Below are 26,488 nucleotides of genomic sequence, written 5' to 3'. Positions count from 1 at the left end.
CTGGTTGTGGGAACACAGAATGTATATGAGCTTCTTGTTGAAATGTACCTCTCCCTACAGGCTTTATTTGCTGTGCTCCAGGAGGCTTTGTGCTCAGTGCTGAGGATGTAACAGTGGCCACCATGAAAGGTCCAGCCCTGAGGACACTTCTGAGCACTCACCATCTGTGTTAAATGAAAATGTTAACACATTATTTAAGAGGTTTATCACCAAAAAGAAATAGTGGAAATAAAAAAAATAATACCATCAATTAATCACTACGAGTTCCACAAGGTTCCAACCAAGAATCATTACCTTTCAATTATCATATCCAACACCTTAATTCGGACAGTACTGACTGACTAATCACAGATGAATGCACCCAATTCTATATGGCTGTTGATGTTAATGTCCTGATGATCTGATCCCAAAGATGAAAAGAAGTTTGTGCATGCTATTATTACAAGTGGGTTTCCCCATGTTGTGAAGCTGGACTACCTGATCAGTTGGTACCCAGGGTTTCCAGGACACACCATTGCAGTGGAAGAGTTGATTAGTGGTTTGGTTGAAATGCAGGAGCCCCATCAGTTCTGGCACACAAGGCTTGGAGACAGAGCTATCAGCCATAGCCTATGGAAAAACCAATACACACTTGAGTGGCAAGAAACAACCAGGACGTTGATCTTTGGTATTCTAATTATCATAATATCAAAATATCCAGATCTGTTCAACATTTCAAATAGGTCTGATGTTGCCAATTGACAGCTGTTTACCCTGGTTAGAGAAAAAATAACCAATCAGAGATTTGAAGTGGACTCCAAATGGACTGTATTTATAGGATGCTTTTCGCGTTTCTCTCGGACCCACGGTGCAATAGTACAAAAAATATATAAGTAATATATACAATAAATAAATTCTAAATAGAGCAAAAATAAAAGTAAGGCAATACCAAATGGTATAGAATAACTAAAGAAATGTGCAATAGAAAGGAAATACTGTACAGTATGTGAATATAAACAGTAAACTAAATAATTGAAAATGTGCAATTTAAAGGACATAGAGTGCAGATTAAATGTTATAAATGCTGGGGCACTGATGAAAGTGACAAAGTGTTCCAGAGAGTCTTTTGTAAAGTGACCAGTGCTGTTCCTGATGGGTGGGTGTGTGTGTGTGTGTGGGGGGGGGGGGGGGGGGGTTCAGAGTCCAGAGTTCTTGGGGGCAGAGGGGAGGGGAAGAAGGGAGGGAGGGAAGGGTGTTGAGCTTCCTTACAGCCTGGTGAATGAAGCTGTTTGCCAGTCTGGTAGAACAGGCTCGGAGGCTCCGGTACCTTCTTCCAGATGGCAGGAGGCTGAAGAGGCTGTGTGAGGGGTGGCTGGGGTCATGCTGGTTGCTTTGCGGGTGAGGCGGGTTTTTAGTAGGTGTCCAGGAGTGAGGGGAGTGGGACACCAATGATCTGTCCAGCTGTCTTCACTATGTGCTGCAGGGTCTTGCGGTTGGAGGGAGTGCAGCTCCCGTACCATGCAGCTGGACCATGCAGCTGGTCAGGAGGCTCTCGATGGTGCCCCAGTAAAAGGAGCACATCATGGGTCGGGGGGCTCTTGCTCTCTTCAGTTTGCTGGGGGAGGAGAGTCGCCACTGGGACTTCATGGCCAGTGTTCATAGTCCAGGAGAGGTCCTCACTGATGTTCACCCCCAGGAATTTGGTGCTGCTCACTCTCTCCACAGCAGCACCTTTGATGGTCAGTGGGGGTTTAGGGGTATGGCCTCTCTGGACGTCAATAAAAATCTCTTTGGTCTTATCGATGTTCAGGAAGAGATTATTATCCCTGCACCAAATGGCCAGTTGGGCTGGGCCATTTAGACCAAAAATCTTGATATGTTTTAGCTGAATGGCGATAAGTCAAATCAACATGTGCAAAATGTCACATCATAACCAGCTGCACAATATCAACATGTACATGAAATTGACACAAACATAAACTAATATCTTGTTAAATAACAATAAATAATAATATTACAAAAATGTTCCTTAAATAAAAAATGCTCCTTTTTTGCATAACAGAATACACAGAGTTGTGCAAACAAGGCACAGCGAGGCTGAATAAAGCTTGCAACGTTTGTTTTGGTGCAGAAGGCTGCTAAGGCTTCAAGTTCTGGCTTGCAGCACGACGTTTTACACACTCCTCCTACTGCACTTTATGGCGCTGTTGTAAATGGTGGTAGAGATTCGTTGTGGTCAAACTTTTAGTTGCAACCTGTTTGCGGCATTCTCTACACATCTGAAACTTGGAATCCAAACCATCTCCCAATGATCGAGCCCGTATTTTTAATTTGACTAACCAACTCCTCTTCGGCTGCTTGCCTCTCATTTGTGTCTGTCTCTGTGTTGGTACTGCATGCAGGACTTGTGTGTGATTGACCGGGTAGGGGAGGGGCGAATGCTGAACATAGTCTATGAACAGCATTCTGACGTAGGAGTTTTTGGTATCTAGGTGGGTGAGGGCTGGGTGAAGAGTAGAACAGATTGTATCCTCGTTGGATCGGTATGTAAACTGGTAAGGATCCAGAGGGTGGGTGGATTTTATGTGAGCAATGACTAGCCTTGCAAAGCACTTCATGGAGATGGTGGTCATTGCAACTGGGCAATAGTCATTGAAAGTGGATGGAGAGGGCTTCTTTAGAACAGGTATGATGGTGGTGGCTTTGAAGCATGACGGAAAAACAGCCTGCTCAGAGAAGCATTGAAGATGTCCGTGAAGGCATCTTTGAGCTCCTCTGCCCAGTCCTTGAACACACAACCAGGAATGTTGTCTGGACCTGCAGCCTTATGGGTGATGATCTTGGAGAGGGTGTCCTGGCCGAAAATGTCCGGTTTATTTTTTTGGTGTAGCTGTATTTGGCTTTCATGATGCCACGGGACAGGTTCGCCCTCGCTGTTCTCAGGCCAGCTGCGTCCCCAGCTCTGAAGGTGGTGTTCCTGGCCCTCAGTAGCCTGTGGACCTCTCCTACAGCCATGGCTTCTGGTTAGCCAATGTTGTGATGGTTCTGGTGGTGGTTACATCAGCAATGCATTTGCTAATGTAGGAAGAGACTGTGTCCAAATACTCCTCAATGTCTGTGTGGTTGTTGTAAGTGGCTGCCTGCTTAAACATCTCCCAGTCTGTGGTGTCAAAGCAGTCACTCTGTCCACACACGTACCTGCTTGAGAACTGGTTTGGTGACTTTCACCTTTGGTCTGTATGCAGGTATTAGCATGACATTGATGTGGTCAGAGGGGCCGATGTGGGGGAGGGTGGAAGCCTTGTATGCACCTTTGTGTGAGGTGTAAACCAAGTCCAGGGTGTTACTTTCTCTTGTAGGAAAGTTCACGTGTTGGTGGAATTGGGGAAGAACAGTCTTGGGATCTGCGTGGTTAAAATCCCCAGCGATGATGAAAAATCCATCTGGGTGGGCTGTTTGTTGCTCACTGATGGCGTTATAAAGTTCCCAAACTGCATCAATTCTATCAGCGTTGTTGGAAGTGGGAGGGATATAAACAGCAACAAGCAGAAGCGCTGTTATTTCTCTCAGTTGATAGAAAGGACGGGACCTTACGATCATAAACTCCACCAGCGGTGAACAATGTTTACATACAACGACGATGTCCCGACACATAGCATCACTGATGTATGCACAGACTCTGCCACCTCCCTTCTTTCCTCCTTTAACAAGGACTCTGTCCGAGCGGTGGCAAGTTAGCAGCTCAATCTGAACGGCGGAGACCGGGATGCCATGTCGGTCGGTCAGACATGTCTCCGTGAACACATAAACACAGGTCTCCCTGACTTTGCGCTGCGCAGACCTCAGCAGTTGTATATGGTCCATTTTATTGTCCAGAGACCTTACATTCCCTGAGAGGATAGTTGGAATAGCTGGCGTGTGTGGACTCTTTGCCAGCCTTGCTCGAACACCTCAGCGTGTGCCTCTCTTCTGCTTTCTCTCACATCGCTTTCGGCGTCTCCTCTCTGGGGGGGAAGCCGGCCAACGAAGTAATCCGAGTTCCTGGGGCTCATGCCTCAGTCTGTCCTCTAGTGTTTCTTCAGAAAAGTTGCGGATAACCTTTCTGTCAGCATAAACCGACTGCTGTACTTGTGTTCAGCCATTGAAAAACATGAAGAAAAGTCAGGAGAAGAGTTAGAAATAGAGTTAGCAATAAAGAAAACGCTGCGCTATCGGGACAGAGAGGGGGCGCTGCATCCACACGCGCCGCCATTTCCTGTACAAGACTGGATAAAGTGCTTTACAGTGAAGTCACATTCACCAATTCACACACACATTCATACTGCACTTCTATACACAGCACTTTTTCTATCATACATCATTCACACACTGCCAGCATAGCCATCAGGGGAAATTTAGGGTAAAGTGTCTCATCTACAGAAAGGACTTGGACTGGAGGTGCTGGGGATCTAAACACTGACCTTCTGGTTAGTGGATAATACTCCAACTCCTGAATCTACATCTGCCCTATTTGTGGGCAGGGATATGAATAGGGACTTTGACCTGGCAAGCTACCTACAATCCTACTGGTCCTAGCGACCACTAACCTTCTTTATCATCTGAAAATGTAATTGGTGGAACTGACACGTCACATGCTACTGGTTGGTAAGGGCAAAATTAAACACAATAATTGTCCAATTTCACACAGAACATAGCAAACAAGAACATAATATCAAGCTGGAGGAATCAAAGGAAAGAAAATGTCAACTGTTGCTAAAGCAAATAAAAAAGTGACTGTAAATTTTCCATTGACATTTTAACTCACATGTCCTTTAGTCAGTCCAGTTTTCTGAGGTTCTGAAATCTTTCGTTGAGGATCCCGTTTTGATTCACTAAGTGCTGCTGATGCCTGCTGCTGTGCCCCCCTGCTAACCACACGAATGTTCGCTTTTCTGCCCTTAATAGATGGGGAGGTCTCATCTTCGACTTGCATTTGCATAATGCCATGATACTGGAATGAAAAAAAAAAATGAAAAAGAAATTAGAGTTTTTTTTCTATCTTTGAAAGGTTAAGTCAGGTAAGTATCAGCTGTTGCTTACCGAGTAAACAATGTCTGTCCCATTGTGAAATACTGAGGAAGGTGCAATCTAAAAGATGACACAGTTCAAGTTTACAATAATATTTAGACTGGAACAAAACCACAAGACAAAATGAAAAATGCCAGCTTGGATAAGTTCACATCCTGTGCAGATCTTTAAGAGAAAGTACTTACAGACTTTGGATTGCCCATAGCTCTGAGTTTCTTTTTTTTTTTTCTTCCAGCCTCGGAGATACTGTCTCCACCGGCCCAGATGACCGACTCAGTGCCTAGGGGAAGTTTCTCTAGCTGAATGGATCCATGCTGGGGGTACGTTTCTGACCTGATCTCTTTTCCACTAAGCAAAGAAGCCTCCCGATCCACGTTTACCCTGCACTGTCCTGTGGTGTTAAGGTTTCAAAATTTCATGTTAGCATCTTTGGGCAAATATCAGTTACCTGAGTTTTTAATCAGATGGCACCATTATATTTGCACATTTGAACCAGGGCTGCGTGGTAAGTACTTAGGTTGGATATATGGTTTGCACTTCACCAGGTAAACTACAGGCATGCTGCATCTAGAATAATACAAATACATATCTGTGGTTTATTTACCAGAATCTTTGATGGTGACTTGGGCCCTACTGATGCTGCCAATAATTGTGCCTTCAGGGGAGACCAGCAGCACTTCAAACATTTCCTCAGCTTCTTCAAGCCGATCCCGAATGATCTCTATTTGCCAGCTTCTCTTTGATACTCCTGCATAGAAAGAAACACCCATTTGTTACTTTAACTAGCAGCACACTGCAAATTACTGAAATTAATTGTGGTTGTTATGGTGGAAAACAGTAATTTTTTGTAGGTGCATTTTTTACAATCTGACAGTAAAAGATGATGTCACCCCCCCACAAGGGTAAATGGAGCATCGCTGAAATTGGAACAGCATTAGATCATATACTTTCTGTCATGCTACTTTCAAACACCATGAACTCAACTCTGTTACACAAAGCTGGAAACTTCCCTCCAAATATTAGGGCCACTGTGAGGAAAAAGTCATGAGTTTATATTTTAAAAAAAAGTTGTAATAATGAGAAAATAATTGAATTAAATTGAAATGTATGGAGGAAATAATTATGTTAAAAGTAATAATATCAAAAGAAAAATGCAGTAACAACAAGATGGAGTATGTCTTACTTTTATTGGGTAGAGTTGAATATATGTGCATGTTTTAGCATTTTCTCTATACAGTATAAAGTACAGTTGCTAGACTACATGTTTAGTTGTTTCCTGTTTAAAACTTCGGGAAGAGGCTGTGGTTCAATTGAGAACGTTAACTTTTAACACACACAAGAAAAAAGATTTTTAAATGTAAAATGAGTGCCTGCTTAATTTTAAAAAAGCACAATGCACAAGCTTTCTATGTTAATGAGCACATACCTGGGTCAAACTGAATGAGGGAAGAAGGGTTTATGACAAAATCTTTGCCATGTATTGCAGTCAACGTCTTTACCTAAATCAGGAAACATGATTCAGAAACACATTGAGCATCAGATAGCAATAATGAATCCAAATCCTGTAGAGTCTGCTAAGAGTACTGAGTAGCTTTATTAAAAAAACTGTGCTCAATTTTAATATGATATTAGTTTAATACTAAAATTAAACCAAAAATAACAGCTTGTCAGTTTCAATAACAATTTGGCGACAGACCTTGACAGTGATGTATGACGACTCTGCCAAGTTTCCTTTTCGGTAAATGTCCAGCGAGACACTCCCCTGCTCCTCACACAGAGAGAGCTCAGGCTGAGACAGTTCCACACTGGACCAGCTGAGCTCCAGGCTGCAAAGACAAGGCCAAGCTTAGTGAAGATGAAAATGGTGATTTAGTATATCATAAAATTAAGACTCACAGAGATATTTTATCCTACATGTGAGAGGGCCCAGTGTTCCCTAAAGAATCAGACACTGTGAACTCCAGGCTGTCAGAGAAGGACTCCCTGTCTGGATTAATGATGTAGATGATGGTTCTCTTGTTAAGCTCCACCTGAGAGAAGCACTGTGGCACAAAGCCACCTGCAAATAGCAAAGAGAAAGACTTGGATTATTAATTCTAAATTAAGCTGCAGTGTAGATGTAAAAAGAAAATACATTTTCCAACCTGTGGTAATGTTTTCTAAGTAACCAAAGTAGGGAGGGCGAACAATGCAGAATATCAGCTCTTCTTCCCAGCTGTCGACGTCTTGGGCCTTCAGCTCCCGAGATGACAAGAAGATCCCGCTTCGTCCATTGCCTAAAACCACTGCTTTCCAAAGAGGGAGTAGCTTTACAACATCCGGAGACGACTTATCCAAAGGCTTGATCTGAAATTATACATGGTTTGTTTATATCATAGACATTGGTTAACATGAATATCATAGCAAAGGAAGTTTTAAATCATGAAATTGAACTTTAACTAGATTTATTGATCTGTATTCCATAGCACAGCGAGACAATACAACAACAATGTTGCATAATACACATCAGTTGTGGTACCATTGAAAACATTAAGCCGTGTCCAGCTCTCACTGCCGGACCCGACACGCAGCATCGAGAGACACAGAGACAAAACGTCTGCTCCATGTGGCGACAGCAGAGTGAACCAGTCGAAAGAGACAACGATCGTTGCCACAAGTGTAACTAATGTTTTGCAAGTAAAGGCATCTGTAAACAGTAAAGTGATCTGTTGAAGCATGTAGTGAAAGTGAAAGTACCCTCTACCCTCTCTGGTGGTCCAAGTCATCTGTTATTTTTAAAATACGTGTTATCATATTTGTATTTTTTTCTTACATAAGAAACTCACTTGTATTTTTGAATTGTTTTTTGTTTTGCACACTTTTCTTGGGGTGGGGGTTGCTTAGATGGTGAGAAAATTCGTTATTCAGATCATAGATTGTGATTCTATCCCAAAAGATTGTGATATGATCTTTTAGCCAGATCGCCCACCCCTAACTCAAAGGCAACAGTACTTTAACAGCAATGTAAAATATACTATAAATAAGTGTAATATAGCTACATCTGGAATGTTCATTCATCAATTTTAACCAGAGTTAGAAAAATTTAGTAGGATCCAGTTTTTTAGCATTGTTTTTTATTGTCACCTTCTCACCCTGAGCAGATTTAGTTTTTTTTATAAATGCCAATATACAACTTTTTAGCAATCTGGATTCTCTTATATTATATATCTATTATATGGCACCTATGAAGAACTCGGAAATACCATGAGCCCCCCTAAAATCAAAGACATTTACTTTGAAAGTGTTTATTAACACATGATAATGCGAGGGGGAGAACAAAAGGGCTTTGGTATGGCATTATGAAACAGAAAGCAGGACGTGGACACGGAAGATGCAGGCTGCGGCGACGAAGCTATGTTTGGAGAAACGGCTTTGATAGCCTCCATTCGCGACACCTTGAATGAAACCATGGCCAAAGCAATGTCCGAACTTAAAAGTAATCCACCCATGAAGAAAGCTAAAAGTAAATTGATAAATTTTTGTTTTCACTTTTACACCAGATGATACTGTATATATACTGTACATTTGTTATTACCTATGAAGTGACATAGACATAACATTGATTTAACCTCGTCCAACATCATTCACCATATTTGAACCGCCTTGGATTTACTTAGCTAATCGGGACATATTTTATTCAGTTTTTTGGGGATTGGCACTGGCTGTTACCTAACAAATAACTGCATTAATGCTACTATGAATGTAAATGTTTTGAATGTAAAAATAACACATTTTAATTTACAGATTAATTAATAGAAAACTTTTGCTCAAGTCAGTACACAATGTTTTTCCTGCATTCTTCCTGTGATTTGGTTGGGTCTGATCAGTGGTTTATCATCATTAGTGTTGGCTTATAGCAAACTTCAGATAGATATTTTTTGTTTCACACACCTCATTTTCAGGTGGCTTCACTCTGGGCTTTTTACATGTTCTGCATTTTAACAGTTGGCAGTGTCACTTGTGACTACAGTTGCTGCAGACCTTTTAAATAAAGTTCTTAAGTGAAAAGATGCATCAAATCTGGGTATCCTTCATTTCCATTGGCTAGGATCCCTGTAAGGTGTGCAGTTAGAACCCTTTTGGACATCCTTTATCAGCCATATATTAGGGTGATAAAAAGGTAATGTTGCTTTGAGAGTTGGTTCACAATCACAGAGCCACTATAACTCACGAAATACAGCTATTATCACCGACCTGAATGGTGAAGAACACAGGTTCCAAATGCAGCAGCCCACCCAGGAGGAAGCCTCGATTGGTCCTGTCAGAGGCAGTAAAGGTAAACCTGTCGATCTGTGATGGCCCTCCATCATGTTTATATGACACTTCCAATTCTTGAATGTGTTTGTAGGTGAAGTTTGATCCAGTTGTTAGTGCGGTACCAGCCAAAAGCAGCCTGCCATACTGTGGAGGCTGGAGGAGGGTAAAGGTCAGGGCGCTGGGTGGAGTGTCTGGATCAGACAGGGCAAGGCATTCAGGACCTAGGATAATGGAGGAACCCTGGGGGACTGTGACGCCATTGTTGGAGGACAGAGACGGCAAGAAACGATCCACCATTTCCACTGAAACCTCAAAGCTTCCATTCCGGCTGGTCTTCCCATTACTCACAATAAACCTGTTAAAATATAAAACAGACTGGGTGTTAGTCCTTGGATTAAAAAATCCCTTACATCCCATTGAATATTGAAAGCATTGAGGAGTTTCTCCAAATAACATTATCTATGATGCTTTCTATCATATTGTTGTGTTGTTATCATTCAAGTCAATGCTATCTATCAAGCTGTCATGGTGTCATTCTATGGTTAGAAAGAGATAAAATCAAAATCTAGAAATTGCTCATTATTTACAAAAAACGTTTCACAAAATTTTGCTTCTCGACTCACTGAAAGGTTTCTTTGGGTGTTCTGGCTCGATTGTCGTGTACATAAGCTACAAGGTTTGCTGCTATGTCCATCTGGCTGAAGGTGGAGATGGCAAGTCCAGGACGCTTGATGTACTCTACATGTCCTTGAGCGGGAGGTTTGGTGATGACATACAGAAGCTCATCCGTCTTTTCCGTGCCATCTGTGGCTAACAGCACATCTGTAGTGAGAACAACGCGATCACCCCGACGGACGTTCCCTGGCTTTACAAAGATGGCGATACTTCCTGAAAGTCATGGAAGCGTATAAAGGTTTCTAGAATTAGGACCACATTGGTATGAATTCACATAGGTCAGGGAATCAAATGGGACATAGCAGTCAAGAGGATATCATAAGTAATAAATTTGATCCAAACCTGTGTCTAATGAAGAATATAAGACTTGTTTCTAGTACCTTTCACGAGATCTTTGACAGAGATGTGAAAATGCTGTGGCGGTGATTGATTATTTCCGTCCAGCAAGTGGAAGACAAAGAAGTCCTGTGTTTTAGCAGCGTGCAGTCCTGTGTGCACATAGCGCAGAAGGTTCATGTCCACCATTTCCTGGGTGCAGTTTCTCCAAGCAGTGATCGTCACCCAGTCCTGACCTTCCTGAGACAGGATCAGTCAAAGTTAGGAGCCTCATTGTGTCTTCCTAAGGTTTACATTGGCAGCTTTTCACACCGTAAAGGAGAATGTGCCGTAGGAATTAGAACTGGATTAATATAGTGAAATTCTTTTTACAGAAACACCACTATTTCGTGGTGGACTGCCTTTTTATATTATTCGCTTTATGCAAAGACATTTTTCAATTTATACAAGGTTGGCTTCAGCAGTTTTCAATGCCAAATCATATAACTCAGTTTGATACAATTTGAAAAGGGTTGATCTGTGCAATCATTACCAAATGGATTGGGTGATTGATTTTCTTCTTTGAGGATTAATTGATTAATCTACTTTCTAACAATAACAGTACTAAAATGCATCGCTATTTATTAATAAGCAATTCTGATAAGCATACATTTCTATATTAACATTACCAGATAACAGTGGGTGAGCAAGGGTAAGATAAAAAATGTATTGAACACCTCTGGTTGACTGAAACTGAGCAGCAGAGTTTTTCTTGAAATTGCTGAAGTGCATTCAAACTTTTCACTGTTCATCTTAGCCTATTTTTGGAGATGATAAGATTTGTCTTGTTAGCTTTTATTGTATTATATGTGTATTCTATGACACAGGGAGATAGAAAAAAGTTGTAAAAGAAAATTGGATCAAATAACAATGATCATCTGTGATTTATAATGACTTAAGCTCATTGTTTAGCCAGCCGCAACTGTACTGTTTTCATTACCTTTTTTATCATCTGGAGTATATATTTATCATTATACAATATGAAATTGATAAGATTTTACATTGACTATTTATGGCATGACCCAAGTTTAGACATGTTAGGTTCACATGCGTCATTGATGGCATGCCTGTGCTTCAAGCAAGAAGATTTAAGTGAACAGGTCAAGATCCTTCGACACATATTGCTATGCTAAGAGTACTGAATAACTCCTGGGTGATGGATGTCTGTCTGGGTAAACTAGTCAAACCGTGTATGTTCTGAATCTAAATTTGTGTTAGTGCATGTGATAAACTCCTGTGTTGCTCTGTTCATGGTTGAACCTCCTTGAAGCATGCAGAGAGGGCATCGATCCAGTGCTGCAATAAAGAGTATTTGAACTGCGAACCATCTGATTCGATCTTCATCTCTCATTTCAATAATTAGCTCTGACTGAAGGCTTCCGGTGGCGCAAGGGTGAAGATGGCTGCATTAAAAACCCGACTGCACTACCATAAACAGAAAGAAGGAGGCAGACACGGAAAATGCAGGCTGCGGCGACGAAGCTATGTTCTAAGAAACGGCTTCGCTAGCCTCCATTTGCGACGCCATGAATGAAACCATGGCCATACAGTGTCCGAACTTAAAAGTAGTATCTCTGAACAACTGTCAGACTTTCAGAGCAGTTTTCAAGAGGACATTAAAAAACAACTTGGCGAAATGAGAACAGACATCAACCAGAAAATTGAGGACACTGCGAGTAAAATAGAGGTTACGTTGCAGAGACTCAATGAAGTCGAGCGGCACATTGGAGAGGTGGTAACATTTGCCGTGGAAGTGAATGCAGTCTTAATCGAGGTGCAGGAAATAAACTAAAATCGAAGCTAACCGTACTTGAAGTACACTCAATTATGGCAGTACACACTTGCAATCATTTCCGGATTTATGGTATCAAGGAAGGAACGGAAGGGACTCAATGGTTAGTTTTGTGGAGAACCTTATTAAAACTGATCTTGGAGAGATCATCGGTCTGAACGAACTGGGTATTGAACGCGCACACATAGCACACATAGGTGTACTATGCTATGCCCCCCAAGATCAACGTTTGTGAGGTTTCTGAAATACACAACCAAAAAGAAAGGTTATCAGCACGGTGTGGAAAAAAGCATCACCATGGACAGGAGAAGAGTGTTTTTCGACCAGGACTACGCAACGGATGTGATGGATAAAAGGAAAGAATATCTGCAAATATAGAGGGAGCTTAAAGAGAAGGGAATCAGATTTCCCGTTTTCCTGGACTTGGGAACGGTCATATATGAGAGTGCAGACCAAGCCATCGAAGACCTACAAGAAAGGGGCTTCCCGATACTGCCGAGACCCCAAGGCAGACTGAGGGAGACAACGTGGCTGAGCTCCCACTTGGAAAAAGCAAGAACACACGGCGCAGAGACAGAGGGGAATACCAGCAAAGGATCCGCGACAAGCTCTGTGGAGACCAACGACAGCCTGAAACGGACGCAGAGGACTGTTAATTCACCGCATCCCAGCCTAATATCAACATTCCCCCCATCCTGACTGTCTGCATCTTTACTATTGAAAACAGGACAGTGACGGTAGTCTTCATCTTTCTATGAGGATTGTTGTTGTTTTTAAAGGGAGGAGAAGGAGGGGGGGGGGGGGGGTGTTCTTCCCCTACCAAAAACTGTATACTAAGAGATCTCCGCTGTCCCACAGAGGACATTCTCTGATTTTCTCTGGCCGAGGTTTTTAATTTGAGATTAAGGTAGTCAGTCTTTTGAGTTTGAATGACAGCCACCCATACAACTATCCTGAGGGGACCCTGTCACCTAGTGGTCGGGACGTCCCCCTACACAAGAGGTCAAGAGGTGACCTCTTTGATGGAGGCCCAGTTTTTATTTATCAGTAGTTCTCGTTGTTACAACTGTTCAATACTTACTGTTCACAGTTCGTTTTCATTATTTTTGGAGATCACGTGTATGGCTTGACGAGCCCAATCAAAAGGCGTAAAATGATATCAAAGGCAAAAATGAAAAGGCGTGAATTATATTATGGCAAGAAACCAGTCAAGAAAACGAAAAAAAAGGGTTTTAGGCATACTTATCATTCATCCTTCAGAACAGGACGGAAGAGGGTGTGGCTATTTTGATGCCAAATTCTGTTCATTTTGAACTTCTGGCAGAGTAAAGACATTTTCATTTCATTTTCAACTGTCAGTATGGAGCACTGGCTCGCATCAGCCATTGGGTTTTAATGGATGAGTCTGTACAGTCTCATTCAGACAGGTGAACTGAAATTAGAAAATCTGGTGTATCTCTTTCAAAACATACTGGAATTGCACCAACCTTCAGTTGAAGTAGTCCTTGGGTAGGAACACTTTCAAAAATGTACCTGACCTCTGAAGAGGGAGTATCACCATCCTGTGCAAACAGGGTAGCACTGGATATGAGCCTAGTCTCTCCTGGCTCCACCTCCAGCCCAATGTTCCTTAAGGACACAAGAGTGAGACAACGTTTGTTTTTCTTTTCTACAGTCCAACATGTGATAACTCTTAGATTTTAGAATATGAAGGTGTATGTATTGAAGGTGTTAGCCAAACCTTATGGTATGAGGCTCCTTGTCATTGACTGGCACCACTTTAACCACCAATTCTCTGTGGAGTTGGTGCAGACCATCCGTTAACTGGACTGTAAAGCTATCCTCCATATTTTCCGAGTCATCGTGCATGTACATCAGATCCATACCTGCAATCCAGTGATGATACAGATTTATTTGACTTTTTGAAAGATGTAATAGTTAGAGTAAAATATTCAATAAAGGTCTAAATACTTCGCTGTCACCAGCTCTACTTTGGTCACTTTAATACAACCATCATAGGTGTGGTCTTATGACCACCTGAGCAATGGGCTTGTTAGAAGATTAGAGTCATTTAGGCGGGGATTGTCATCCCTGTTTAAAGATGGTCTCTGGCGACACCTGAGCAAATGCCATTTGCTGAAGAAGGCCATGGGATGCAGTAAAAAACTTTGGGGATAGCAAAGTATGAGTACCTTGAGTACTATCACTTGTGTGCAAGCCCAATCCACCCTGATGTTTAGGAAGCTCCTCCAAAGCTACAGAAGACAACCAACAACAACTGTTTTTACAGAGGGAATAGTATTCCCCATGACTAATGACAAACTGATATTCTTGTGTAAAGTACAGTCTGTGCCTCTTTCATATGTGGCAGAGTCCTGTGTGAAACTTGAGTCCTCTTTCCCACAGGAAAGCAGTGTTAGGACTGATACAGCAAGACCAACTCTGAATCAGACCACAGCTACAATAAGACAAACTGTAACTCGTAACAGAAAAAAAATAATGTACAAAGTTTACAAAGAGTCCGTCCTAAGTGAAATGGGTCTACAGAAATGCAACATACCATTAGCCAGATCTGACATTGTAAAGTCGACCACAGATGATCGGTGACTGGCCTCTCGTCTCTTGTTGCCTGGCCTTTTGCTGTTGTGGTCAATGATGCTGCCATGCTGAGGGGGTTTAATTATGCTGAACAGCAGGACGTTCCTGGGGACATCCAGATCCACTGCATGCAACACAGACGTGTCCAGCTGCTTCATTTCTCCTTCTCGTACCTCATCACAGAAGGACATCAATGAATATTTGACAATATCTTGATAACAAAATCAGATGGAAATGTCTCCTGGTTGTTATGGTCTTCAGGAGTGAGACTGGCCAGGAAAACTTACTGTGATATTGTGGGCCACAAACTCTGGGATCTCATCATTTGTTGGCAAAATGATAATGTAGAAGGGCACATGTGCAGAGTTGTGTTTGCCATCTGACACACAGAGCATGAACTGGTCAGCTATGGGCTCCATCCTCTGGTGTCTGGACTGTACGTAGTTCACATGCCTGTCAATGATGTCTTTGTATGAAAAAGAGGCTGGGAAAAAGAGTTAGACAGAAAAACACATGAAATTAGTTTTTTTCCACCTATGTGATAAAACATGCAGTGTTTTATAATGCTTACCTATGCTTATGCCCATGTTGCTTTTCTCAAAGCCAGGACTTGGCAGGATATTTTCAATGTACCCAAACTGGGGTGGAGAAATCAGATTGACCACCAGGTTATCCAGGACCGTGTCCACATCAGAGGCCTTCAAATTGTATACAGTTATCGGGGCAGTTCCACCTTCATCCACCATAAAGATTTCTCCTAAAAACAAAGTTTTAAAACATCATACTAAAATCCCTTTAACTATTCGAATAATTGAAAATATAGAAGGTAATTTTTAAGGGCACATTTGTTCTTGGTCCAAATAAAAAATTGTCTACAGTAAAATCCTTTTCTTTTCATATATGTTACCTTAAGATATAATAGCTTTACATCAGTTGGTTGTGAAGGTTAAATGTGCTTTGTTCTTAAAATGATACGTTTTGTGAAGTCATGACCATCTCGTGTGTACAAATCTCCACATTTACATGAGATCAGTGAGTCTTCATGTGAACTCTTTTATGTGAAATAGCTGTAACCTTATGCCTTGAACATGGTCCTCCATGAAACTAAATTGTAACAGGAACATAACATTTCATTAATTGTTAGTTTTACTATGCTACTGATGCTACTATTATAAAACTATGAATGTTTCCTTTGTGTGAAAATATTCATCAAATGTTGTGCAAATGGACATTTTTCATTACTGGGTGTAAATCATAACATCTAAGAGTTACAGGATGACACAGTTGCTCGCTTGTATAAGGAGCTCAAAACTGCAGCAACCTTTTTTTCCACCATTAAACTAGCAAAGGTTGATTTGGACATAAACTAAATGCACCTCCTGCATACAAGCGTTAAAATAAAACCCCCAAATGCAATAGAGCCCTTATTTATATAATAATTTTACTAAAATAGAACAGTATTCCTGTGTTGGAAAAGGTCAATATAAGCTCATAGAAGACTGAGGAAGATGCCAGTTAAGAACAGGCTGCACACACCCACAAGTCATCATGTGACTGAGAGAGTAATTGTCCACCTGTTGTCAGCGAAGGTGCTTGGTTGTCGACAGGAAACACTGTGATCCTGAGGTCGTAAACGGGGAGGCTGTCCCGCAGTGGTGCTATGCCTCTGGTCCTGGTGGGATTTCCTCCACCACAGCACAGAGCAGAGTTTTCTGTTTCTCCATCAGAAATAACAAGCGTGATGGTGTCATGGCGAGGAGTCAGACCGATCTCCAGTCCTGAAACAAAAATCACATCGAGCACTTTTTAGAGACAGTCCTTACTGTTATAAATCCTGTGTGAGTTCCTCTGTTTCATCGGCAGGTGCTTTGTGTATAAAACAAAATGTTCAGCTACAAAGGAAGAGCATGCGCTGTCTGAGTGTGACAACTTTACGTACAGATATTTTTGGATCACAGCTGCAACAGCTATATTGAACTGTCAATGTCTTATTTAAAGAAACAATTAGGAATTTGGGGAAGCAATTCAATTTCATTCACACATTGAGATGATTGCCATCAAACTCATATCTGTGCCTCCAGCACATAGCTGCTGTCAGGATGTGGTTAGCTTAGCGCAGCATAAAGCCTTGCTCTGAAAAAAAGGGTTTGGGTTTGGTTGGTTTGGGCTGCTCCTCTCAGCTCGATGACGGTGCCCAATCCGCCCGCTGCACCTGCTCCTCTCAGCTCGATAACTGCGCCTGATCCGCCCGCTGCTCCAGCGTCGTGCCCCTTTACATTTGTGCTGCCTGGCCCGCGTGTTTCTCCCGGTCCGATGACTAAGCACCGTCCTCGTCTGTTTATTAGACTATCAGAGAGCTGTTAAAGCTGCTAAAACGAAGTATGTATCTAGCCTTGTCCTAAATAACAGCCCCAAGCCCCAAGTTCTATTACTATAATAATTTTAATTCTCTTGTAAATCCCTGTGAGGTTTCTCCCATTGTGCCATCACCTACTCTTGTGAAAACTTTCTTAATTTTTTATTGATAAAATTTCTGCTCTTAGGTCAGCTGCTCACACCTTTACTGCCACAGACCTTATTGTTTCTCCCTTGCGCCCTGCTGTCTTTGACCAGTTTGAGCCGTCATCACTCTCAGATGTAGTGCAGCATCTGCGGCCTACAAACTGCCCCTCAGATAGTATTACTTTGCGTTTTCTCAAAGAAGTTTTTGATACTGTTGGTTCAAGTGTTCTTGTTTTGCTAATCACTTGTCTCAGCTCAGGTTGTGTCCCAGCTGCTTTTAAACATGCTTTAGTACAGCATCTTATTAAAAAGAACCCTTCTGTTCTTTCTAATTTCAGACCCATTTCCAAGCTACCGTTTCTGTCTAAGGTTCTAGAGAAAGTAGTTTATGTTCAGCTGCAGTCATTTTTAAATAACCATGGTATCTATGAAAAGTTTCAGTCTGGCTTTAATCCACGCCATTGTACCAAATCGGCTCTTTTGAGAAATCGGCTCTTCCAGTTACAGGCCTGACAGCTGCCTTCGACATTGTGGATCACAGGACCCTTTTGTCTTGGTTAGAGCAATGTGTAGGTATCACAGGTACTGCCCTTCAATGGTATCAGTCTTACCTGTCTGATCTGAGTTTTTCAGTTTACTTAGGAGAATTGTCCTCAACCGTGCCCCGTCTCACTTGCGGGGTCCCTCAAGGCTTCATTTTGGGACCTATCCTGTTTTTATTGTACTTGCTGCCCTTGGGATCAATCTTTGCAAAACTCAATATTTCTTTCCACTGTTTTGCAGTTGATGTACAGATCTATCTCCCTCTAAAGTCCAAGAGTAAGGATACAATGCAGCAATTGCTGGAATGCTTAAAAGATGTCAAAACTGAGATGAACTTTCTAAATGAAAGTAAAACCAGGATTATCCAGCATTATTCTACAGATTATCCTGCTGGTATTCTTGTCCCTCCTTATACCCGCACTTCTGTTAAAAACCTTTAAAAAGTATTTTTGGATAGTGCTTTTAAATTTGACAAACAGGTTAGTTCAGTGGCTAAAACCAGCTTCTTCCAGTTACAACTCCTAGCCAAGATTAAGGCCTATCTTTCTCCCAAAGACCTAGAGAGGGTGATCCTTGCTTTATTTACCACACGGTTGGATTTCTGTTACTCCCTGTATGTTGGTATCGCCGCCTGCAGCTTGTACAGAATATAGCTGCTCGTCTCCTTACTGGTAAGAGAATGCGCGACGACATTACACCAGTTTGGGTCTCACTCCACTGGCTCCCTGTCTGCTTCAGGATTGAATTTAAACTTTTGTCGTTTGCTTTTAAAGCTTTTAATGGGCTGGAACCTCTGTATTTAGCTGAACTTTTAAATCGCCATTCTCCAGCCAGATCACTGAGGTTGGCTGATAAACTGCTGCTGGACGTCCCTAGAACTAGATTAAAAACCAGAGGTTATCGAGGCTTTGCGGCGGCTGCCCCTAGGCTCTGGAATAGCCTGCCCCTCACATCAGATCTTTATGTACTATTTTTCTTATTGTATTGTATTGTTCATTGACACGTACAGCACTTTGGTCAACCGTAGTTGTTTTAAATGTGCTTTATAAATAAAGCTTGAGTTGAGTTGAGTTCAAATGAGCAAATGTAATTTAAACTGGGCAATATCTGATCAAAGAATTTGTCAACAGTGTTACCACACTTTTTAGCACATGACACAGTTCCTAACTGAAATGAAAGTAATTACTGTTTAGGTGGACAAATCCTACAATTAATCATGCTCAATCCAATAGCATCATAACCACGTTACTAAAGTGGATAACTCTGACCCTAATAAAAGTCATGATCTTGGTTCAACCTCTGTTGTCTACCTGTGTGTTTGTAGGTGATGATCCCTGCAGCGATGTCTGCCTGGATGAAACGGTCGACCACGACACCATTCCTGAGTACCACGCCGTGATATGGTTGTCGCGCAATTAGGAAGGCAATGCTGCTGTTGTCGCTATCTGCATCAGAAGCAAAGATGTACTCTGCTGTGATGGCCTTCTCTTGTCCCTCTGCACAGCTGAGAACTGGTTTCAAACCAGCAGCCAACACTGGCACTTCATCATTAATGGGCTTCACCTGAAGATCACATGGAAGTCACTTTGATGAAACTAAAAAGGGTTCAGGGTGAGAATTTAAATTCGTAAGGATTGCTCTCTTCATAAGGAACTACTCAAATGAGAGCACTTACCTTCACTTGCAGGACGAATCTAACTGAATTGGTGCCATCTGTTGCAGAGAATTCAATGTTGTCCTCCACAGTTTCGGAATTGTCATGGTTGTAACTGTGCATAAAAAGATAACACACAAAATAAAGATTTGCCGAGTCATGAAATGAACAGTCTTGCAGCATTTATACAGTAATAATTAAGTCACAGAGTTAAAATGCTGTTCTCATGAGGGTGCCAAGTGACATTCCTATGCAAACAGTGTAATTATTGGATTTTAGTTGCTCTTACTGGTGCCACTGTTATGTGTCAATTTAAATTGTTTTATTCAACTGCCTTGTAAATCTATAGCTATAAATATGGCGCTCCCAGTAAGAGCAACGCGATGTGAAATCTCGCGATATTATCTTCATCTGACATCAGACTGAACAGCGGGTTGGCGAAATAATGTTTCAAGATAACCTTGTGGCTTAACAGGTGTGTTTTTTTTGTTTTTTGTGTCTTGGATCTTTATTTTCTTCATTTAGGGAAGCCACTACTGTTGTCTAATTTTTTTTAATGCATATGTGTTCTGTAAAACCCGTCAAAATTATTTATTTTATGCTGCTTTCTTTATTAAATGCAGTCGGGGAATAAAAGACCCACACATTTATTTATTCTGTGTCCGGTCCCATCAATCTTGGTCTGGCCACACATTTTGCTGTGAGAAGTAGGATCTCCAGTTTAATTTTGAGATTAGAGCCTGATAGGTACAGTGAGTACACAGTGATAGCCTAGACAACAGAAGTGGCGAAGACTGGTCTAGTCCCTGAACCAGAGCGTGTGATGGCTGCTGGCTGGTGTTCCAGAGACAAGCTGAGGAGTCTGCATCATCGCTGTGTACTCCTGAAGGAGCGTGCTGTCTGACACTGCTCTTTTTGAGATTGTTGGAAAGAGAAATATTGCAGCTAGGAGATACTGTGTTATTGTACTGCAATAAAGACTCCAGGAACTCGGATTACTTCGCCGGCCGGCTTTCCCCCGGAAAGGAGAAGCCAAAAACGGTGCGAGAGAAAGCAGAAAAGAGGCACGCTCGGAGGCGTTCGAGCAAGGCTGGCAAAGAGACCATACCGGCCAGCTATTCCAACTACTGTATCCTCTTGGCTAAAGTAAGGTCTCTGGACAATAAAATGGACCATATAAAACTGCTGAGGACTGTGCAGCGTGAAGTGAGGGAGAGCTTTGTTTACGTGTTTACGGAGACATGGCTGACCGACCGCATCCCAGTCTCCGCCGTTCAGCTTGAGCGGCTAATATGCCGCCACTCGGACAGAGTCCTTGTTAAAGGACGAAAGAAGAGAGGTGGCGGAGTCTGTGTGTACATCAGTGACGCTTGGTGTCGGGACGCCGTTGTGGTATGTAAACACTGTTCACTGCTGGCGGAGTTTATGATCGTAAGGTGCCGTCCTTTCTATCAACCGAGAGAAATAGCACTTCTGCTTGTTGCTGTTTATATCCCTCCCACTACAAACAACGCTGATAGAATTGATGCACTTTGGGAACTTTACAACGCCATCAGTGAGCAACAGACAGCCCACCAAGACGGATTATTCATCATCGCTGGGGATTTCAACCATACAAATCTCAAGACTGTTCTCCCCAATTCCACCAACATGTGAACTTTCCTACAAGAGAAACTAACACCCTGGACTTGGTTTACACCTAACACAAAGGTGCATACAAGGCTTCCCCCCTCCCCCACATCGGCCCCTCGGACCACATCAGTATCATGCTAATACCTGCATACAGACCAAAGGTGAAAGTCACCAAACTGGTTCTAAAGCAGGTACGAAGGGTGGCCAGAGGGGGCCTCTGCTGCACTTCAGGACTGCTTTGACACTACAGACTGGGAGATGTTTAAGCAGGCAGCCACCTACAACAACCACACAGACATTGAGGAGTATTCCGACACCGTCACTTCTTACATTAGCAAATGTATTGCTGATGTAACCACCACCAGAACCATCACAACCCGGGCTAACCAGAAGCCATGGCTGACAGGAGAGGACCACAGGCTACTGAGGGCCAGGAATGCCGTCTTCAGAGCTGGGGACGCAGATGGCCTGAGAACAGCGAGGGCCAACCTGTCCCGTGGTATCAGGAAAGCCAAATCCAGCTACGGCAAAAAAATAACTGGACATTTTGAAGACAGCAGAGACGCACGGAGCCTGTGGCGTGGCATCCAGACCATCACGGACTACAAGCCCCCGCCACAGACCTGTGACAGCAACACCTCTCTGCTGAATGACCTCAAATGTTTCTTTGCCATGTTTGAAGCACACAATAACATGCCCCCACAGAAGACCACCCCCCCTCCCCACGACCAGGCTCTGTGCCTGACTGCAGCCAGTGTGAAGAGAACCCTCTCAAAGATCAACACCCGCAAGGCTGCAGGTCCGGACAGCATTCTTGGTCGTGTGCTGAAGGACTGTGCAGAGGAGCTCAAAGGTGTCCCCTGGACATCTTCAATGCTTCTCTGAGTCAGGCTGTTGTTCCGTCGTGCTTCAAAGCCACCAACATCATACCTGTTCCAAAGAAGCCCTCTCCATCCACTTTCAATGACTATCGCCCCGTTGCACTGACCCCCATCATCATGAAGTGCTTTGAAAGGCTAGTCAAGGCTCACATAAAATCCGCCTCACCCACCTGGATACCAAGAACTCCTACATCAGAATGCTGTTCATAGACTTTAGTTCAGCATTCAAAACCATCATCCCTCAGCAGCTGCAAAACTGGACCAGCTGGGGCTCAGCACTTCTCTGTGCAACTGCAGGACTTCCTCAGTGAGAGGCCTCAGGCAGTACGGGTCGGCAGCAACACATCGAGAACCACCATTCTGAGCACGGGGCCCCCCCAAGGCTGCTGACCCATGACTGCACTCCATCCGTCAGCAGCAACCATATAGTGAAGTTTGCGGACGACACAACTGTGGTGGGTTTCATCTCCAACAACGATGAGACCCACTACAGGAAGGAGGTCAGCCAATTGGTCACGTGGTGCAGGGATAACAACCTCTTCTTGAACATCGACAAGACCAAAGAGGTTGTTATTGACTTCCGGAGAGGCCACAACCTAAAACCCACACCGACCATCAATGGTGCTGCTGTGGAGAGAGTGAGCAGCACCAAATTCCCGATGGTACACATTAGTGAGGAACTCTCCTGGACAATGAACACTGCATCACTGGCCAAAAAGTCCCACCGGCGCCTCTACTTCCTCCGCAAACTGAAGAGAGCAAGAGCCCCCCACACCATCATGTGCTCCTTTTACCGGGACACCATCAAGAGCATCCTGACCAGCTGCATCACTGTGTGGTACGGGAGCTGCACCTCCTCCAACTGCAAGATCCTGGACGGATCATTGGTGTCCCACTCCCCTCACTCCTGGAAACCTATGAAACCCGCCTCACCCGCAAAGCAACCAGCATTGTGGGTGACCCCAGCCAACCGTCACACAACCTCTTCAGCCTCCTGCCATCTGGGAGAAGGTACCGGAGTCTCTGAGCCTGTTCCACCAGACTGGCAAACAGTTTTATTCACCAGGCTGTCAGGAAGCTCAACACCCTCCCCTCCCTCCCTCCCCTCCCCTCTGGCCCAAGAACTCTGGACTCTGAACCCCCCCCCCCCATCAGGAACTGCACCGGTCATTTTACATAGACTCTGAGGAACACTTGTCACTTTCATCAGTGCCCTCTACATTTATTACATTTAATCTGCACTCCATATCCTTTTGTATTGCACATTTTCAATTCATTCAATTTATTTAGTTTCCTGTGTATAGCACATACTGTACAGTTTGAGATTGCTTTTAGCAATGAAAAGTGCTCCTTTCTATTGCACATTTTCAATTTCATTAGCTTTTCTATCCTGGGTGGTTTGCCTTACTCTTACTTTTGCACTACTTAGAATTTATTTATTTAATATATTACGTATCTTAATTTCTGTTTGTTTTTTTTTGTTTTGTACTATTGCACCGTGGGACCAAGACAAACGGTTTTGCAATTCCTCTGTATGTCTGGAACAATTCTGCAGGAATTGACATTAAAGTTGACTTGACTTGAGGTCTATTGTTTACATCGCAAGAGAAAACACATAGCACCTTTTAGTGATGAACAAGGGAGAGAGGTTTATAGAAGAGGTGGATCGAGCAGTGAGAGCAAGGGGTCTGCGTAGGGAGGAACAAGTAGACTTTATTCTCTCACTGTTACTGTTAAAGGGTCCAGCCTTAGATGAGGTCAAACTTTGTATGGGGGGACAGGTAAGCCAACCCAGTGATCTGTTTTCATACTTGAGGGAGGCCTTTAGAGAGAAGAGCACCACTCCCCAGCTGTTACATGCTTTCTATGCCCGCAGGCAGATAGATGGAGAAGACATGGGTGACTATTCACATGCCCTCTCCCAGTTGCTTAATTCTGCCCTCCAACAATCCCCTAATGCAGTGGCTTCCTTATAATCAAAGATGCGACCACAAGGAAACAGATTCATCTCCACCTGGCATAATTGGAATGAACAGTGCTAAACGGTGCAGACAGTTGGTACTCTCAGAGTTACACACAACTTTAAAGGGGGAGTTGGATTCTGTCTGGAGCGAGGCCTTTCAACGAGTACAAGAGGCTGAGCTTGTTGGAAAGATGTCCATGGCTCTTGCAGCAGGAAAACAAAGTGCATGTCCCTGCTTCATCCATTGCCAGAGTCTATGCAAGACCTAGGAACCTAGGAAATCCCGTTGTATATGAGACACTGGTCTCCCAACCTTACAGGCGCATACCACCTAATCAGGAGGTGTGGAAGAAGATGTGTTCTGTTTTTAATGAAAGTCAAAGGTCATTTATCAGTGAGAAAGGAATCTGTAATAACTTCACGTGTCCTGTTGATCAAAGAAACTCAGTGGGCTTTGCACGCAGAGTTGTTATGTGACTATCAAAGAATCATGTGCTTTTCACATAGTCAAACATAATTGAATGTGATGACGTGAGACAGAGGGCATAAAAGTCATGTCCAGTTGCATGCAAGTTAAATATTTTATGAGCTATACTCTGTAACTGTGTTGGCTAATAAATTGAATTCCGTTGAAACTGCTTAAGTCTCCTCGACTCAACTTTCTGCTGGGGAGCACAGCACAGTCAGGGAGCACATTTCTGAGCTGTTTAGAAAAGAAGTCATTCAAGAAAGTTCAAGTTCATATGCTTCGCCAGTTGTTCTGGTGCGCATGTCTGATGGAAGTCTCAGACTATTTGTGGACTATAGAAGGCTGAACTTGAAGACCAGGCACGACGCGTTTCCACTCCCACGCAACGACGAAAACCTGGACCCTTTTGGTGCAGTAAAGTTCTTCTCAACAATTGACCTCTCGAGCAGTTACCACCAGGTTGCAGTTCATGAGAAAGATAGGAGAAAAAACAGCTTTTACCACACCATTTGGCCTATATGAATATCTAAGGATGCCATTTAGGCTGTGTAATGCCCCTGCAACTTTTCAACGCCTGATGTAGGTTACTACAAGTGAGTGATCTGGAGTTCCAAATTGTGTTGATCTATTTGGATGACATACCTGGTGAGGCTAGAGACCGTCCTCAGCAGGTTGAGGGAGACTGAAGTCAAAATGGAGGAGTGACATTTTCTCCAGCCTGAGGTCAAATTTCTTGGTCACCAAGTGTCAGCCCCAGGTGTAGGTACAGACCCTGAGAAGATCATTGCAGTGAAGCAGTGGCCCATTACTAGTAGGGTTGAAGTGCTAAGGTCGTTTCTTGGTTTTTGCAGTTACTATGGGAGATTTATGGAAGGTTAGGCATAGTGCAGACACTGGGTCTGTTGAGACAGAGATGTCTCTGGGGAGGTGTGCACCAAGATGTGGAGCAGTGGGTGAAAAGATGTCAGACTTGTGTTGACAAAATGCCACAGCCCTAGATTAAGGAACCCCAGACTCCATTCTTGTCTCCTCATCCACTTGAGGTAGTTGATGTTGAAAAACGTGCGACAGATGGTCGCGAGAATATACTTGTAATAACAGATGTATTCACTAATTTCAGTCAAGCATTCACCTTGAGAGCAGAAAGCAGATACTACTGCTTAAGTCATCCTGAGAGAGTGGTTTAAATGGTAAATGGTAAATGGAGTGTATTTATATAGCGCTTTTCTAGACATATATACCACGCAAAGCGCTTTACTGGAAAGTCCCATTCACCCATTCACACACAGTCATACAGCGCTGCTATTTACCACGCATTTTTCTGTCACATTCATACACAATCATACACTGTCGGAAGAGCCGTCAGAGGCAAGTTAGGGTTAAGTTTCTTGCCCAAGGACACAACGGCATGTGTACTGGCGGAAGCTGGGATCGAACGACTCTACGTCCTGAGCCACAGCCGCCCCAGAAGACTCGCACGACACCCCATCACCCACAAGGGAACCCACAGTGTGAGAGGTTCAATAGGACCTTACATGACCTCCTGCGTGCACCTTTCCCTGAGAAGAAGCGGCGCTGACCTGAACACCTGTCAGAGCTTGTGCATGCATGTAATGTTACACTACACTCGACCACAGAATATTCACCCTACTATTTGGAATTCACCCACACCTTCCTATTGATGCACTGTTAGCTCAGGAGAATGACAAAGATGACATGCCTGACTGGTTGGCTGTACACCAAGAGCGTCTCCAAGATGCACATGCAAGAGCAAAGGAGTATGCTGAGCGGAAGGCTGCAGAGAGAGAGTGGCCCAGCAACAGGAGAAGGTATACTGTCCACCTGTGAATGTGGGGAACTTGGTGGATCTCCGCTACCAGCCACCAGGACGGAACAAGATCCAAGATGACTGTGTACAAGGTTGTGCACGTCCGAGGGACTGCACAGGTCCAACCTGCGGCCATGTGAGGACAGAACCAATGCCAAGGCGGCATCACCGTACCCCCTCTCCTGTTGATGAGCCCCACTTGCGTCTGGAGTCCGAACCTGAGTTTATACTAGT

The 26,488-nt window shown here is 43.3% G+C and overlaps 1 protein-coding gene across 3 annotated transcripts in view; it reads right to left on the bottom strand.

Annotated features, from left to right (window-relative positions):
- frem1a (Fras1 related extracellular matrix 1a) overlaps positions 1-26,488 on the bottom strand; it is a 50,316-nt gene that overhangs the window by 2,420 nt on the left and 21,408 nt on the right. The window contains exons 15-35 of one of the 3 annotated variants that reach the window (XM_035625637.2): positions 19,503-19,596; positions 19,138-19,390; positions 16,357-16,560; positions 15,354-15,539; positions 15,070-15,266; positions 14,745-14,955; positions 13,926-14,070; positions 13,672-13,813; positions 10,398-10,593; positions 9,966-10,230; positions 9,280-9,697; positions 7,191-7,392; positions 6,961-7,105; positions 6,743-6,872; positions 6,473-6,545; positions 5,651-5,794; positions 5,232-5,437; positions 5,059-5,106; positions 4,784-4,969; positions 478-609; positions 49-164 (exon numbers count right to left, since the gene is read on the bottom strand). In XM_035625637.2, the coding sequence (XP_035481530.2) occupies positions 49-164; positions 478-609; positions 4,784-4,969; positions 5,059-5,106; positions 5,232-5,437; positions 5,651-5,794; positions 6,473-6,545; positions 6,743-6,872; positions 6,961-7,105; positions 7,191-7,392; positions 9,280-9,697; positions 9,966-10,230; positions 10,398-10,593; positions 13,672-13,813; positions 13,926-14,070; positions 14,745-14,955; positions 15,070-15,266; positions 15,354-15,539; positions 16,357-16,560; positions 19,138-19,390; positions 19,503-19,596 (3,693 nt within the window). Of the gene's footprint in view, positions 1-48; positions 165-474; positions 610-4,783; positions 4,970-5,058; positions 5,107-5,231; positions 5,438-5,650; positions 5,795-6,472; positions 6,546-6,742; positions 6,873-6,960; positions 7,106-7,190; positions 7,393-9,279; positions 9,698-9,965; positions 10,231-10,397; positions 10,594-13,671; positions 13,814-13,925; positions 14,071-14,744; positions 14,956-15,069; positions 15,267-15,353; positions 15,540-16,356; positions 16,561-19,137; positions 19,391-19,502; positions 19,597-26,488 lie in introns of those variants that run through there. The other 2 variants (XR_007030207.1, XM_047329364.1) reach the window with 2 other exon arrangements.

The sequence above is a fragment of the Scophthalmus maximus genome, chromosome 2 (genome assembly GCF_022379125.1).
Source record: "Scophthalmus maximus strain ysfricsl-2021 chromosome 2, ASM2237912v1, whole genome shotgun sequence".
NCBI lineage: Eukaryota > Metazoa > Chordata > Actinopteri > Pleuronectiformes > Scophthalmidae > Scophthalmus > Scophthalmus maximus.
The sequence above is the reverse complement of the archived record's forward strand: the minus strand, read 5'-3'. Positions and strand labels throughout refer to the sequence as shown.